Below are 17,040 nucleotides of genomic sequence, written 5' to 3' on the forward strand. Positions count from 1 at the left end.
TACTATGTAGTAGACCTCATGTTTTGCAGTGTTTTCTAATTGTTGAGGGAAATGTATGAAAATAACTTTGTGTTGCAGATCAACTGCTGTCGCTATGTCTTCTCTCCTTTGAGTGTCTGAACACAGCCAGTTCTAAGGACCTGTGTGTGGCCAGCATAGAAGAAGCCTTCTTCACTCCCCTCTGGAGCTCTTTGTTGGCTCTCTTCAGGTAATCTTCTCTTCTCTTTTTTTTTTTGCAGCTATGATCACCTGCCCATATTTTGTGGCAAAAACTAGTGATTGGGGTTTTGAAATAATTTCACTATTCGAGTAGTATCATACCTTTCTGTAGGATATTCAAATTACATGTGTTTTTTTTATACATCTTACGGTCTTAACCTAAGGACTGCTGGCACTCTGCTTAAGCTGCGGAGGGGGCAGTGTGTGTGAGGGAGAGCAGACAAAGGGAGAGGGAGAGGCGCCAAGGCAAACTCGGTGACAGCCAAGACTAGCTAACTTGTAGCAGCCACAATGTTATTTATCATCCCATATAACAGTGCCTGTCTTGACTAGAGTAGCCTAGAGAAGCTAACCATATATAGTTAACTAGGCTAATTGAGGCCATATGCCGCTTTCTCCCCAACTCCATTCAGATAAAACAACCGCTTACCTGTTGGTTGCTCAGTGGTAGCCTACTCCTTGTCATTTCGCTAACTTTTCATTCTGTGATTTTATTGCATCTTGCATTGCGTTAGTGAACTATCACTCCACTTGCTACACTTTAAGCCTCTGCTGAATTTAATTAGCTAACATAAACAAGATACACATGTGAAGGTTACCAGTTGGCCAGCGGTCTTTTTTATGGGGTGCACGTCATAAAACCTACATTGAAAAGTTTGTTTTATTAAATTAATCATTTTAAATGTCATGGTATATCCTATATGTAACAATGTCACATGGATTTGTTATTTACGTTTAGAAAAAGCATTTTCAGTGTTAAAATAGGCCTGTAAAAATAACACAAGAATTTAAATACTAACGTCGTTCGGATATTTGATATTCGAATAACCGTGCACATCCCTAGTAAAAGCTTCTTGTTTGCAAAAGGAGTTGGATGTCAGGCAGTGGTCGATAGGTGGCGTCAGTATGCTACAACTAGAAACTGTTCCCTCTTCTCCTATTAGCCTGCTGCATGGTTGATTATGCGTATCAGTGTAGTGAGATGATTAACAGACCTGTGATTCAACCGTTCCTTGACGTATTCAATCTGTCCATTTAGAAAGGTAGTTCAGTGTGAAGCTGGTGTCAGTCATGTCACACTACTTGTTGATTTGGCATGGTTACCTCTTATTTCTTTGTGTCCTGGACTATGAAGGAAGGTCCACAGAGAGAGGGAGCTGTCCTTTGAGTCCAGTATGAGGCTTTATCGGGATGCCTCACCTGGTGATGTTGGTGTCCCATCGAAACTCTACCCCCAGGACCCTGTCATGCTGCATGGTTCCTACCCCTATGACTCGGCAGTGCAAGAGCTTCGCTTGCTGTGCAGAGATTGCTGTCCCCAGAGAAAGCTGGAGTGCATTGGTGAGTGAGACCCTCAAGACCCTCACTGGACAATGATAGTGTGGAAAGTGTTCTTTACATTGCTCATACCGCAGAAGCATTTAATTGGGGGGAAAACCCATGTTTCTCTGCTCCAATAACATCCCATACACAATGTTATTTTATTTCAGACAGGCTGGAATCTGTTTTGACTTGTTTGTGTGATGTTATTGATGATTTCCTTATGCCTACAGTTGGAAGCTTACATACACCTTAGCCAAATACATTTAAACTCAGTTTATTCACAATTCCTGACATTTAACCCTTGTAAAAATTCCCTGTTTTAGGTCAGTTAGGATCACCACTTTATTTTAAGAATGTGAAATGCCAGAATAATAGCAGAGTGATTTATTTCAGCTTTTTATTTTTATCGCATTCCCATTGGGTCAGAAGTTTACATACTAATTGAGTGTATTTGGTAGCATTGCCTTTAAATTGTTTAGCTTGGGTCAAATGTTTCTGGTAGCTTCCCACAATAAGTTGGGTGAATTTTGGCCCATTCCTCCTGACAGAGCTGGTGTAACTGAGTCCGGTTTGAAGGCCTCCTTGTTCGCACACACTTTTTCAGTTCTGCCCACAAATTTTCTGTAGAATTTAGGTCAGGGCTTTGTGATGGCCTCTCCAAAACCTTGACTTTGTTGTCCTTAAGCCATTTTACCATAACTTGGAAGTATGCTTGGGATCATTGTCCATTTGGAAGACCCATTTGCGACCAAGCTTTAACTTCCTGACTGATGTCTTGAGATGTTGCTTCAATATATCCACATAATTTTCCTATCATGATGCCATCTATTTTGTGAAGTGCACCTGTCCCTCCTGCAGAAAAGCACCCCCACAACATGATGCTGCCACTCTCGTGCTTCACAGTTGGGATGGTGTTCTTTGGCTTGCAAGCATCCCCATTTTTCCTCCAAACATAACGATGGTCATTATGGCCAAACAGTTGTATTTTTTTCTTCTTCAGACCAGAGGACATTTCTCCAAAAAGTCTGATCTTTGTCCCCATGTGCAGTTGCAAACCGTAGTCTGGCTTTTTTATGGAGGTTTTGGGGCAGTGGCTTCTTCCTTGCTGAGTGGCCTTTCAGGTTATGATGATATAGGACTCGTTTTACTGTGGATATAGATACTTTTGTACCGGTTTCCTCCAGCATCTTCACAAGGTCCTTTGCTGTTATTCTGGGATTGATTTGCACTTTTCTCACCAAAGTACGTTCATCTCTAGGAGACAGAATGCGTCTCCTTCCTGAGCGGTATGAGGGCTGCGTGGTCCCATAGTGTTTATGCATGTATACTATTGTTTGTATAGATGAACTTGGTACATTCAGGCATTTGGAAATTGCTCCCAAGGATGAACCAGACTTGTAGAGGTCTACAATTTTTTTTCTGAGGTCTTGGCTGATTTCTTTTGATTTTCCCATGATGTCAAGCAAGGAGGCACTGAGTTTGAACGTAGGCCTTGAAATACATCCACAGGTACACCTCCAATTGACTCAAATGATGTCAATTAGCCTAACAGAAGCTTCTCAAGCCATGACATTTTCTGGAGTGAAATAAGTTAAATAATCTGTCTAAACAATTGTTGGAAAAATTACTTGTCATGCACAAAGTAGATGTCATAACTGACTTGCCAAAACTATTTTTTGTTATCAAGAAATTTGTGGAGTGGTTGAAAAACGAGTTTTAATGACTCCAACCTAAGTGTATGTGAACTTCCGACTTCAACTGTATGTGTTAGTCACCTTTTGTTTTGCATCCTGTTCTGTTGCAGTTCGAACGTTGCGTCTGATCTGTGCTTGTGCTGAGGACTACTCCTGCCTTCATGAGGCAGAATCCAAAACTGCAGCCATGTGAGTGTAATACTACAACATTGCGTTTATGGATATGAGCATGCTCACATGCTGGACCATGCTCGTTTCCCCTCAAATCTCTCACACACAGTGCAAACAGTGTTATTTACAGTGCCTTCAGAAAGGATTCACACCTGGACTTTTTCCACCTTTTGTTTCCATCTGAATTTAAAATGGACTAATTTGAGATTTTTTTTTGTCACTGGCCTACACACAATAAACATCCCATAATGTCAAAGTAGAAATGTTTTTACAAATTAACATATATATTTTTAAATAACTACATCACTTTACCCCACACATATTCTACCACAAAACCTGGGAGGTTTTCCAATGCCTCACAAAGAAGGGCACCTATTGGTAAAAAAAAAGGAAGGGAGACATTGAATGTCCCTTTGAGCATGGTGTTATTAATTACACTTTGGATGGTGTATCAATACACCCAGGCACTACAAAGATACAGGTATCCTTCCTAACTCATTTGCTGGAGAGGAAGGAAGCCGCTCAGTGATTTCACCATAGGCCAAAGGTGACTTTAAAACAGTTAGTTTAACGGCTGTGATAGGAGAACAGAGGATGGATCAACAACATTGTAGTTACTCCACAATACTAACCTAATTGACAGTGAAAAGAAGGAAGCCTGTAGAGAATACAAATATTCCAAAACATGCATCCTATTTGCTATAAGGCATTAAAGTAAAACTGTAACAAAATGTGGCGATGTTTGGGGCAAAAACAACACATTACTGAGTACCACTCTCCATATTTTCAAGCACAGTGATGACTGGATCGTGTTATGTCCTTAACACTTGTAAGTGTTAAGGACTAGGGAGTTTTTCAGGATAAAAAAAACTGAATGGAGCTAAGCAAAATCCTGGAGGAAAACCTGGTTGTCTGCTTTCCACCAGAAACTGGGAGATGAATTCCCTTTTCAGCAGGACAATAACCTAAAACACAACATCAAATCTATGCTGTAGTTGCATCTGCGTTGCCAAGGGCTATAATAGAAGTCAGTTTTATTTCTGACGCAGATCGAGCTGCAAGTCCTGCCTCTCCCATCTCCTCATTGGTTTATAGAAGCAAGTACCCATGTGCCATCTCCTCATTGGTTATACCCACATGGGTGACTGAAAGAGACAATGGGTCGGTGGCGGCAACACGGAACCCAAACCGGCTGTTTGCGTGTGCAATCGTGCATAAATGTATTTTGTCCCCCTCAAACCAAACTCGACACGTGGGTTAAAATATCAAAACAAAATCTGAAACAATTATATCAATTTGAGAAACAGGTCAAAAAGCATTAAACGTTTGTCAATTTAGCTAGTTAGCTTGCACTTGCTAGCAAATTTGTCCTATTTATCTAGCTTGCTTTTGCTAGCTAATTTGTCCTGGGATATAAACATTGTTGTTATTTTTACCTGAAATGCACAAGGTCCTCCGCCAATTAATCCACACATAAAACGGTCAACTGAATCGTTTCTAGTGAACTCTCTTCCTTCCAGGCTTTTTCTTCTCTTGACTTTATATTGCGACTATAAGTAGCTAGCAACGGCAAGCTAGCTAAATAGGACAAATTAGCTAGCAAGTGCAAGCTAGTTAGCTAAAATGCCATAAATATTTCATGCTTTTCGACCTGTCCCCAAATTAATATAATTGGTTCAGAATTTTTGATATTTTAACCTGCTTGTCGTGATCACGTTTGGTGTGGGGGGACAAAATACATTTATGCACGATGGCACACGCGCTCAACCGGTTTGGGTTCTGTGATAGTGGTGTGAATACTTATGTAAATTAGATTTCTGCAATTAATTTTCAATAAATGTTAACTTATCCAGAAACATGTTTTCACTTTGTCATTATGGTTATTGTGTGTGGGGGATATATATTTCAGAAGTCGACCGATTTTTATGATTTCTTGATACCGACTATTGGAGGACCAAAAAAAGCCGATACCGATTAATCGGCAGATTTCTTTTCTTTTTTAAAACTTTTTTGTTTGTAATAATGACAATTGCAACAATACTGAATGGACACTTATTTTAACTTAATATAATACATCAATAAAATCAATTTAGCCTCAAGTAAATAATGAAACATGTTCAATTTGGTTTAAATAATGCAAAAACAAGTATTGGAGAAGAAAGTAAAAGTGCAATATGTGCTATGTAAGAAAGCTAACGTTTCAGTTCCTTGCTCAGAACATGAGAACATATGGTGGTTCCTTTTAACATGAGTCTTCAATATTCCCAGGTAAGAAGTTTTGTTGTAGTTATTATAGGACTATTTCTTTCTCTATGATTTGTATTTCATATACCTTTGACTATTGGCTGTTCTTATAGGCACTTTAGTATTGCCAGTCAAACAGTATAGCTTCCGTCCCTCTCCTCGCTCCTACCTGGGCTCAAACCAGGAACACATCGACAACAGCCACCCTCGAAGCAGCGTTACCCATGCAGAGCAAGGGGAACAACTACTCCAAGTCTCAGAGCGAGTGACATTTGAAACGCTATTAGCACGCACCCCACTAACTAGCTAGCCATTTCACATCGGTTACACCAGCCTAATCTCGGGAGTTGATAGGCTTAAAGTCATAAACAGCGCAATGCTTGAAGCATTGCGAAGAGCTGCTGACATACACACAAGTGCTGTTTGAATCAATGCTTACGAGCCTGCTGGTGCCTACCATTGTTCAGTCAGACTGCTCTATCAAATGCTAGACTTAATTATAACATAACACACAGAAATACGAGCCTTTGGTCATTAAAATGGTTGAATCCGGAAACTATCATTTCGAAAACAAAACGTTTATTCTTTAAGTGAAATACGGAACCGTTCCATATTTTATCTAGTGGATGGCATCCCAAAGTCTAAATATTGCTGTTACATTGTACAACCTTCAATGTTATGTCATAATTATGTAAAATTCTGGCAAAACAATTACGGCCTTTTGTTAGGAATAAATGGACTTCACACAGTTCGCAATGAGCCAGGCGACCCAAATTGCTGAAAATGCCCTGACTGCTTGCACGGAACGCAAGAGAAGTAACACAATTGCCCTAGTTATAAGAAAATTCATGTTAGCAGGCAATATTAACTAAATATGCAGGTTTAAAAATATATACTTGTGTATTGATTTTAAAGGAAGGCATTGTTTATGGTTAGGTATATTGGTGCAACGACAGTGCTTTTTTTTCCGCAAATGAGCTTGTTAAATCATCACCCGTTTGTCGAATTAGGCTGTGATTCAAAGATAAATTAACAGGCACCGCATCGATTATATGCAACGCAGGACACTCTTAACTACACATGGTTGATATTACTAGTTTAACTAGTGATTATGTTAAGATTTTTTTTATAAGATAAGTTTAATGCTAGCTAGCAACTTACCTTGGCTTCTTGCTGCCCTTGTGTAACAGGTAGTCAGCCTGCCATGCAGGCTCCTCGTGGAGTGCAATGCAAGGCAGGTGGTTAGTGTTGGACTAGTAACCAGAAGGTTGCAAAAACGAATCCCCAAGCTGACAAGGTAAAAATCTGTCGTTCTGCCCCTGAACAAGGCAATTAACCCACCGTTCCTAGGCCGTCATTGAAAGTAAGAATGTGTTCTTAACTGACTTGCCTAGTTAAATAAAGATTAAATAAAGGTGTAAAAAAAAAAAAAAAAAATTTTAAAAGGGCAAATCGTGTCTAAAAATACCGATTGTTATGAATAATTAGGGCTGATTTCAAGTTATCAGCCATTCCGATTAATCGGTCGACCTTAAATATATTTAATACATTTTGAATTCAGGCTGTAACAACAACGTGGAATACGTCTAGGGGTATGAATACTTTCTGAAGGCACTGTTTATAAAAATAAATAAAAAAATGTTAAACAACAACAAAAAATCGGACCTATTCTGCTTCTGTGCTTTTATACAGACTTACTGTACAGATATTTTGGGGGGAGTATCCAAATATATAATTTAGGACCTCCTGCCTCGGTCAGTGGTCGCCTTGTCAGACTTCATCAGAGATCACTAAGGCCAGACACAGCAGGGGTCTGGCCAAGGATCACTGCCCCCTGCAGAGTGCCCCATCCTGGCCGACCCTCAAAGTGGGTCGCCTTGTCTGGAACATACTCAGGCAGGGCCCAGCTAGCCTAGGAGCTGTGGATAGGAAAGCTGCTCTACTGGGCAGCAGAGAGAGCTATAGGTCAGAGACCATGTAATGGGTATGCAGAGTGTCGACGTTAAGTCATTTGAGGTTGGGGGAGTAATGTAGTGAGAAAGTTTACTGGGTTGTTTGCTTGATTAAGTAGTCTACTACTAGAAGATAATTTAATGAGGCTTGCTAGTGTAGGCAGGAAACTGATGGGGTAGATCAAACATTTTAAGAGCCAGTCCACACGCTACCTAAATGACACCCAGTAAACGTCTGTCTGCATAAAATTCTAATTGGACTAAAGCCCTATTCGCACGGGACCAGTATTACTAGAAAATGTTGGTTATGTAATTATTATCCCAGCATGTCTGTTTTTTCCAGTGGATGATTCAGACGGGTTTTTATCCCTCAAAACACAGGGATGACTATTCACACGGGGTAAGTGTTATCAGAGGACCCTGGCGTTTGCTGAAAAACAGTCGTTTTTTAGGGCTGTGATAACCTTCCTTCCAAGTAAAACATTACTGACATGGCAGATTCGGACAGGACCAAAATGACAGATATGGTGAATTTGTGCTCGTGCACACAATTACATGACCTTGGCACCCCCAGGAAAACTTATCCCATCCAAATAGGGCTTAACAGTGAAATGCTAACTTACGGGCTCTTCCCAACAATGAAGAGAAATAATACAAGGAATAAATACACAATGAGTAATAACTTAGCTGTAAAGTATACACGGGGTACCAGTACTGAGTCGATGTGCAGAGGTACGAGGTAATTGCAAGCATTTCACCACACCTGCAATAACATTTGCTAAACACGTGTATGTGAACAGTTAGATTTGAGTTAGCTATGTCACTTTATACCTACCAATATGTACTAGGCAACAGGATAGATCATTAACAGTAGCAGCAGCTTATGTGATGAGTCCGGAGTTAGCCCGGGTAGCTATCGATGAACTATTAAGCAGTCTCATGGCTTGAGGGTAGAAGCTGTTCAGGATCCTGTTTGTTCCAGACATGGTGCATTGGTACCGCGCGGTAGCAGAGAGAACAGTCTATGACTTGGGTGGCACCAGTCTTTGACTCCAGCCACCGATAGGCCCATTGCATGAACTTATCAGGCACCTCTAAAACTGTTTGAGGATGTGGGCTCCACAACCAACCAAACAAATCGTTCTCTCTCATTATGTTTGTTTGGAGCATTGAGGGCATAGCTCATGTAGTGCTGGCACAATTACTGTGTAACCGACAGTTATGGGTGAAGACCGTCATGAAAAAACATTGCCATAACCATTTTAAAAACGTTTTATTTTGGGAACAAACAGCTACCTGAAGACTGGATGGCCGGGAATTCTTGCGGTTGTCTGTTTCTGCAGTAACGTGAACTCTTATCAACGTGCTGAAACAAGCAAGGTGTTGTAGCAAAGGAGTCTTCGGTTGCCTAGTCAATGCCCCCCCCCCCCCCCAGAAGGCAGCAGCATACGTAGAAATAGAATAAATGGGATGGCATCCCCATTCAAGACAATTATGGCATAATGTATGGACTGGTGGCCATAGCAAGTGTTCCCATAGGCGCAAAGCATGAAGTAAAAGTAGGAAGTGTATCCATCAATATGTGTTTGAGCCACATCAGTTAAAGTAGCAACACGCATGCCCCACATCTGAGGATCTGTCTTTTTCAGCCATCTTTTTTTCAGCCATCTCTGTTTTGAGGGGTGCAAAATCCACTTGTCACTAGGGTTGTTGCGGTGAAGTCATGAAGGCAGTCAAATTCCACGTGACTGTTTAGTTATGGTAATAAGGCTTCTCCAAGCTCTGATGCTGCTGATGGTCATTGGTAGCCTCCCAAACTTGCTATTGTCCTTCTAATCACTGTGACATCAATGCAAATGTATTCGAAAAGCTAATTGAACACTTCATGAGAGCCCATGTGTTCATGTTGCTCAAAATGTCTAGAGGCTATGCAATTGAGAGAAAGAACCGAGTAATGGCCTCTATTAAAAAGAGGTTCCCATCAGTTTTCTATAGGCTAGGCTTGCTATATTTATTTCTCACCATACAATTGCTTGTCAAATTGTGAATGAGTTGCTGAAGTGGTGTGTACAGCCGGTGCAAAAAAACTAAGCAGAGCTTATGCCTTTCAAAATAGTTTTTTTCAATTCCTCATTAGTTGCATCATGCAGCCTTACAATGTATTAAAAATCCAAACCTACAGCCCAACGTTTGTAGAACCACTGAAGTTACATGAACTCTAAATGAAACGTATAGGAATACCTTTTTCTTTGTTAGCCGCTCAACACAGTGTGCACTCACTGAAATAGTTTGGAGGAAATGTCCTTTCTATTTTATTCAGCTTTGTTCAATTGTATTCTTCATACTATAAAATTATGCCATGGAATTCTAAGCAAATATTGTCTGCTGAATGAACTAGTGTAGCCCACAGCCATTTGGCATAACCAGATCAGGACAACTGTGTATGCTTTTCTGTTCTTCTGAAATAGACTACATTTTCTTCATATCATGTTTCTTTAGACCTGTGTAAAATAATGTATTTATTAGACTTTTTAAAATGTAGGTTTCCAAAGGTCTGCGTCAGTGGTTTGTAGGAAGCCAGGAGATGCTAAATGTGTTTGTTAATTAACGGTCAATTACCGTGAGATGGACACTTATTTGCTTGACAGTCACCGGCTGAGTTAAATTTTGTGACCGCCAGAACCCTACTTGTCACTTAAATCATGCTGGATTGATTGCTTTCGTTGTACTCCTGTGACTTTTTCATAGTCTTGCTTGTGCCTGTCGCTTTTTCACGTTAATGTTACGACTGCAGAAATGTTTGTAATGACCTGTCAAACCCCCGATAATAGCTGAAGTGGGCTCAATGGAATACATTATCTTTAGCGTTCTGCACCGTCTCGACAGTTACATCACAAAAACATAAGAAATGACTATTTTGATGGGTGTAAATTTGTGGAATTTAAAAAGTTATAATTTAATATAGTTGAATTTTTTACAAATGACATGCACTAAAATGAATAACTTCTGAAAATGAACACTGATTAGTGATATTATGTCTGATCTCGCGAACAATGTAAAGTATGTATAAATGTGTGTAATGTAGAGCCAAGCGTGTTTATTTTAAACCGAGGCTATCCTGCTATTGATACACTTGTTGAATTATGCAACGGAACATAACAGTAATTGAGGCAGTCTGGATGACACAGGTGAGTGTATGTAGGCCTAGACATAGCAAGTGTTTAGTGGTTGCAGCCCTGTGCCACCCCTTTGTTAAGCTATTCATATACACTGAGTAAACACAACTTTAACACCTGCTCTTTCCATGACTGACGAGGTAAATGCTATGATCCCTTATTGATGTCACTTATTAAATCCGATTCAATTAGTGTAGATGAAGAGATGGTTTAAATAAGGATTTTTAAGCCTTCAGACAACTGAGACATGGATTGTGTATGTATGCCATTCAGAGGGTGAATGGGCAAGACAAAATATTTAAGTGCCTTTGAACGGGATATGATCGTAGGTGCCAAGCTCACCGGTTTATGTCAAGAACTGCAAAGCTGCTGGGTTTTTCACTCTAAAACAGTGTCCTGTGTGTATCAAGAATGATCCACCACCCAAAGGACATCCAGCCAACTTGACACAACTGTGGGAAGCATTGGAGTCAACATGGGCCTAGCATCCCTGTGGAGTGCCTTGTAGTCCATGCCCTGACGAATTGAGACTGTTCTAAGGACAAAAGGGGGTGCGACTCAATATTAGGAAGGTGTTCCTAATGTTTTGTACACTTGTTGTATGAGTGCATTCTAAGAAAACAAAAGAGAAATTTGGCAAATTGAATACCTGAATTCCCGCATCCCAGAACTGTTTTTGTCCGTGCCAGTAAAATGTTTTACATGCTATAATTCAGTAAATATCTAATGGATTTTAACAAATGTAAAAGTTTAAAATATTTTCATCCATTGTCCAAATTGCATTTATTAGAATACTTTTTCAAACCTTTTAATCATTTTGATGACCATTGCTAGTTAAAGGCCTAGTGCTGCCTAGTACTGCATCATATTGTATAAAAGCTGATGAAACTACTACTGTAAAAGTGTAAAAACATTTGATCAGTGTTGCACTAAATCACAAAGTGGACACTCCTTCAAATTAGTGGATTCTGCTATTTCAGCCACACCCGTTGCTGACGTGTATAAAATCGAGCACACAGAGACAAACATTTGCTTTACTGAGTGCTCAGTGACTTTCAAAGTGGCAACTGTCAACTGTTTTCACCTGTCAAATGTGAACTTCTAGGAGCAACAACGGTTTAGCCGCAAATTGTTACACAAGCTCACAGAATGGGACCGACGAGTGCTGAAGCATGAAGTGCATAAGAATTGTCTGTCCTCAGTTGCAACATTCACTACAGAGTTCCAAACTGCCTCTGGAAGCAACGTCAGCACAGGAACTGTTCATGAAATGAGTTTCCATGGCCGAGCAACCGCACACAAGCCTAAGATCACCATGCGCAATGCCAAGTGTCTGCTGGAGGGTGTAAAGCTCGCCACCATTGGATTCTGGAGCAGTGGAAGAGCGTTCACTGGATTGCTGAATCACGCTTCACCATCTGGCAATCCAATGGACGAATCTTGGTTTGGCGGATGCCAGGAGAACGCTACCTGCCCGGATGCATAGTGCCAACTGTAAAGTTTGGAGGAGGAGTAATGGTCTGTGGCTTTTTTTCGTAGTTTGGGATAGGCCCCTTAGTTCCAGTGAAGGGTAATCAAAATGCTACAGCATACAATAACATTCTGTAGCTGACTCTGTGCTTCCAACTTTATGGCAACAGTTTGGGGAAAGCCCTTTCCTGTTTCAGCATGACAATTTCCACGTGCACAAAGCCAGGTCCATACAGAAATGGTTTGTTGAGATTGATGTGGAAGAACTTGACTGGCCTGCACAGAGCCCTGACCTCCACCCCATCGTACACCTTTAGGATAAATTGGAACACCGACTGTGAGTCAGGCCTAATCGCTCAACAGCCGTGTCCGACCTCACTAATGCTCTTGAGGCTGAATGGAAGCAAGTCCCTGCAGCAGTTCCAACATCTAGTGGAAAGCCTTTCCAGAAGAGTGGAGGCTGTTATAGCAGTGAAGGGGGGACCAACTCCATTTTACTGCCCATGATTTTGCAATGAGATGTTTGACGAGCAGGTGTCCACATACTTTTGATCGTGTAGTGTATTTCCTGATAGTTGCTGGTTGAAATCTACACAGGACCTTTTAACACCAGGTTTGCATCGGCGGGAGATTTGGCTTTCCATGGTGACCTTATCTTGTGGTAAGTTGGTTAACAGAGTTCCAAACCTCTCAGACAATAATGGTTAGTTTTCAGTTTTCTCCTTGCCACTCAGACCACTACCAAACAGTCCTAGGAAAATTCTTGCTTGGGAAATTTTTTGCTAACAGCAATTTAATCTTTTTTTAAATATGGAAATCTATTACAGTAAGGTAAAGTTACCCAGAAATTATTTTGATATTGATGATAATAAAGGTTGTATTGGGCCTTTAACATGATTTGAATTAACATTCTCCATTACCATGGAAATTCTTCCATCACAAGACCAGGTAGTCATTGTGAGTTTACCAGACAAATTGCCAGGGTTAGGGGTTCGAAGCCCCTTCTATTCATTTTATTTCTATGGCAGCACATGCAGTCAGGAGAGGGGAAAATGTGAGTTACAATAAATATAATCCTTTTTAAAATTTGTGTTGCTTTTTGAATGGTTATTAGGGAGACTGGTCATTTGGCTGACCAATTATGGACACTGCCCTAAACGCATGCTCTATATTTGTCTCCTTGTATTGGAGTCTGCAGAGCAGTCAGACTTTGGATGTGGTTTGCTGGATACCACTTCTTAGCTCTGGCGGATGTAGCTTATTTTTGGGAGCACCATTATATAGTGGCTGCTGGTTATGCAATGGAATATGAGTTCAGAAACTTCCCTTTTCGGTCTTACACTAGATACGATTTGCATTTAGGTCTAGTCAATATATTTTAGTGTGTGTGATTTGTTTTTGGGCATGGCAATGGCGTACTGCCATTTCTATTATTGCTTCATCAGTGTGTTTCACTTTAAGAGTTTACCCATAGTATTTAAAGAAAGGCTTCTTCTATTCCGAGGAGTCTGTTTGATAACTGCAGAAGAAATGTTAATGCATTAAATGTGATCATTATTCTCACAAACTGTGTTCTTGTGTTCACAAGAAAGTATGACTGAATATGTATGTGTGTTTGACTTTTCACATTAACCCACTATCTGTTTTCTCTGTCACCAAGCTAGGCAAATCTGCTTTTAGTTTTAATGCACTGTATTGCTCTAACAAAATTCAAAATACATTTCATGTTCTGGTGCTGTTTAGGCAATTTAAAGTGTTTTGGGTGCTTATTTGTGGAGGAATGCAACTGGGTTTTCTGGGTGATTAGTGATGTTTTATTTGTTTCCCATGACTGTATTTGTATTTTAGTGGCAAAATGTAACTTTTGGGGCAACCTGACCAAATAGAAATGTGAGTCATAGATCTATTATACTTGAAAGTAAGTCTAAGAAGCGGTATATCGATTCTATGTACAAGATTTCTATGCTTCCCGTTAAGTTTTGTTTTTGTATCTTTTACTTTCAGTTTTGTATGGCAGCTGAAACAACTATTTTTAGTTATGGAAAATGTATTTCACAGCGTTAAGATTGTACAGTGACACTACTTCACTTTGTCTTTTTTAAATATCTCCTTTTCCCCCTCGACTTGTTTTATCAGAACTTTCAGATCAACAACCCTGTAATGGCTTTTCAATGATGTCAACATCGTCTATGACTGGTTGCATTATGATGCTCCAAGTTTGACCCTGAATTTAATATTTATGTTAACCCTGGAATTTATAGACTAATTTCACGTTTATAGTAATGTTTGTATTGACAGGTAATGAGGGTGTGATTTTTGTTGTGATTGAGTGTAAACACTTTATTATAGCACAACTATTTAAAAAATATTTGATTTTGTGTTTAACTAATTTCTTGCCTTTCTGTTAAACTAACCCTCCTTCTGTTTCTTTGTCAGTGGGGCAGATGACTTGTTGCCCATCCTCTCCTATGTGGCTCTGCACTGTGAGCTGCCTCAGTTGGTGTCAGAGTGTGCTGCCCTGGAGGAGTTCATTCATGAAGGGTAGGTCTCCCAACTCACACAGACTTAAATCCCAGCTCACCTCACAGAAAACACGTCCCCTAATTCCATTCCACCTGCGACATGCTACTTTCCCCTTCTGGAGACAGTCTCCCCCTCTGGCTCAGTCTCAGAGTTTCCATGCGCGTCAGCTCAGACCACACCCAAGAGTCTATTTATCTCAATACAAACAGCCTTTAACAGGCTGGTTAGATTGGCAGTAATGAAGACGTGGGGATATTCTCGTTTGGTTTTCCTTCTCTACAAAAAGACAAATTAAAAGCTTACTTGATGTTCATGCAGCTCAGTGGTTTGGATGCAGAAGAGTAAAGGCAAGGTGGGGCTCACTGGGGACCAAGGCCCTACAGAGGTGGGCCCTACATGTAGGAATTCTTGCTGTGATTTGCAAAATGACTAGTCAAAAAAGTAAATAAGAAGGGGTGATGTTATTTACATGCTTATTATTGATTTTAAAAAAGCATCAAGCCCCTCCCTACCCCCATCATAGAAGCATAGTGATAGACATCTTTCCATCACTCTTTCTCTCTCACACACACACACACACACACACAAGCAAGCCCTGGCTTGAGTTGCTCTCATGTCTTAGTCTCATTAGCTTAAGGTCACCCAGAGTTGACGAGGCTCCGGCCTTGCACCGCTCCCTTAAGGAAAACCTCCACCCTGCTTACTGTCTTGCCTTGTCACCCTCCACGTCTGTTCTTCCCTCCCCCTTTTATATCCAAATGGGACAGGATTTTTTTTTTTAATAAAATGAAAATTAAACTCTTGCTTCCCTGGACCATTTCCTATTGTTTAGTCACGGTATGGTTGGATATGAGAAGGGAAGTTGATGCTTGAAACAATCTTTATGATAATGAAAATGTAGTGGTTATTTGTGTGTGTTTTGGACTAAATAAAATGAATAAAATATGAGGTTGGTATTCATCACTTAATCTGCTGTGACGATTACCAAGATGTGGTTAGGCAGATTTGTATTTTTATTGATTTCTGTCAATTGTACAACAGTGGTCACCAACTGATCTTCAAGGAATTCCTACTTGATCAACAAACATTTGTTGTGATTCAAAGCCCTGCTCGCCGGGTAGACAGGGTTCACATTCTGAAGGGACACACTGCCTACATGGTGGACCAGGACAGCTGTGACTAAATCAAGTGTGCCTACTGTGCTGGCCAATTGGAAAGCTGAAATCACCATTCCTGTATTGCCAGTGTACCACGACCTACAGCAAAATGTTATACTAGCCTACATAAGATTTCATGACGTTCAAAACCATGGCCAGAAACTCAAAGAATACAGCAAAGAGCATAGCTCAGGAAGTAGGGGTTTTGAGGTTTGTTTTTGGGGGGACTAAAGTAGTGTGCTGGTTCTCTGGTCATTGGAACAATATTAATTTGTGCATGAGGCAGAAATAATGTGAAGCGACTAGAGTTTCATCATTAGGTGGAAGACTGTCCCCTCTCTCTGGTCAGGGATGTATTTATTCCACCAATACTGTTCCAAAAGTTGCATTTGTCCAATAGTAAATCTTGTTTTAGTTGAAAACTAAACTTTTTGCAACTTTTTGGCGGAATGAATACTCCAAAGTCTCACTGGAGGAAAGGAGAGCGCAGGGACAGTGAGAGGCGGACCCTCTGCTGCTTTCTCCCTCTGACACTGACCATCAGATGCAGGTACCGCCAGTCCAGTAAAATAAAAAAAAGCAATTATTTCAATTTATGCTCTGCCTCGCAAGTAATACAACCACTGATCTATTTTGTTATCAAAGCTAGTGTTTCTTTTTATTATTAAAAAAAATATATATATATATATATATATGGTCAAATAAATATATTGGCAGGCCAAGCATGGTATGTTTTAGGCTTAGGTTAATGTTGCATAACTTTACAAATGTAAGCCTATGTTAAAACAATAATATTCTGAGCAGTAGATCTCTGCCTGCTTTTTGACTGCGACAGTGATCTTGGCTCGGAAAAGGTTGGTGACCACTGTTGTACAACGATGGTGCAGAGTTCTAACTGTTCTTCTGTCTAAGGTATCTGATTGGAGAGGAGGGCTACTGCTTGACCTCCATGCAAAGTGCTCTGCAATATGTGGAGTCATTGCACACAGGAGGGTTTCAGCTACACAACACTAAATTCACCTGATACAGGTAATGTACATCCAACATGGTTAAACATTTCACTGAGTGCAAATGAGGTCTTTCTCAAATGCATCCCGTTTAGAGGCAACTC

The 17,040-nt window shown here is 40.3% G+C and overlaps 1 protein-coding gene across 3 annotated transcripts in view; it reads left to right on the forward strand.

The window, feature by feature from the left end:
* LOC115109325 (VPS9 domain-containing protein 1-like) overlaps positions 1-17,040 on the forward strand; it is a 29,752-nt gene that overhangs the window by 6,472 nt on the left and 6,240 nt on the right. For all 3 annotated transcript variants that reach the window (XM_029634109.2, XM_029634108.2, XM_029634107.2), the window contains exons 11-15: positions 79-208; positions 1,355-1,560; positions 3,347-3,425; positions 14,686-14,790; positions 16,842-16,958. In XM_029634109.2, the coding sequence (XP_029489969.1) occupies positions 79-208; positions 1,355-1,560; positions 3,347-3,425; positions 14,686-14,790; positions 16,842-16,953 (632 nt within the window). In that variant the 3' untranslated portion in view covers positions 16,954-16,958. The remainder of the gene's footprint in view (positions 1-78; positions 209-1,354; positions 1,561-3,346; positions 3,426-14,685; positions 14,791-16,841; positions 16,959-17,040) is intronic.

This window comes from Oncorhynchus nerka, linkage group LG25, assembly GCF_034236695.1.
Source record: "Oncorhynchus nerka isolate Pitt River linkage group LG25, Oner_Uvic_2.0, whole genome shotgun sequence".
Lineage (NCBI taxonomy): Eukaryota > Metazoa > Chordata > Actinopteri > Salmoniformes > Salmonidae > Oncorhynchus > Oncorhynchus nerka.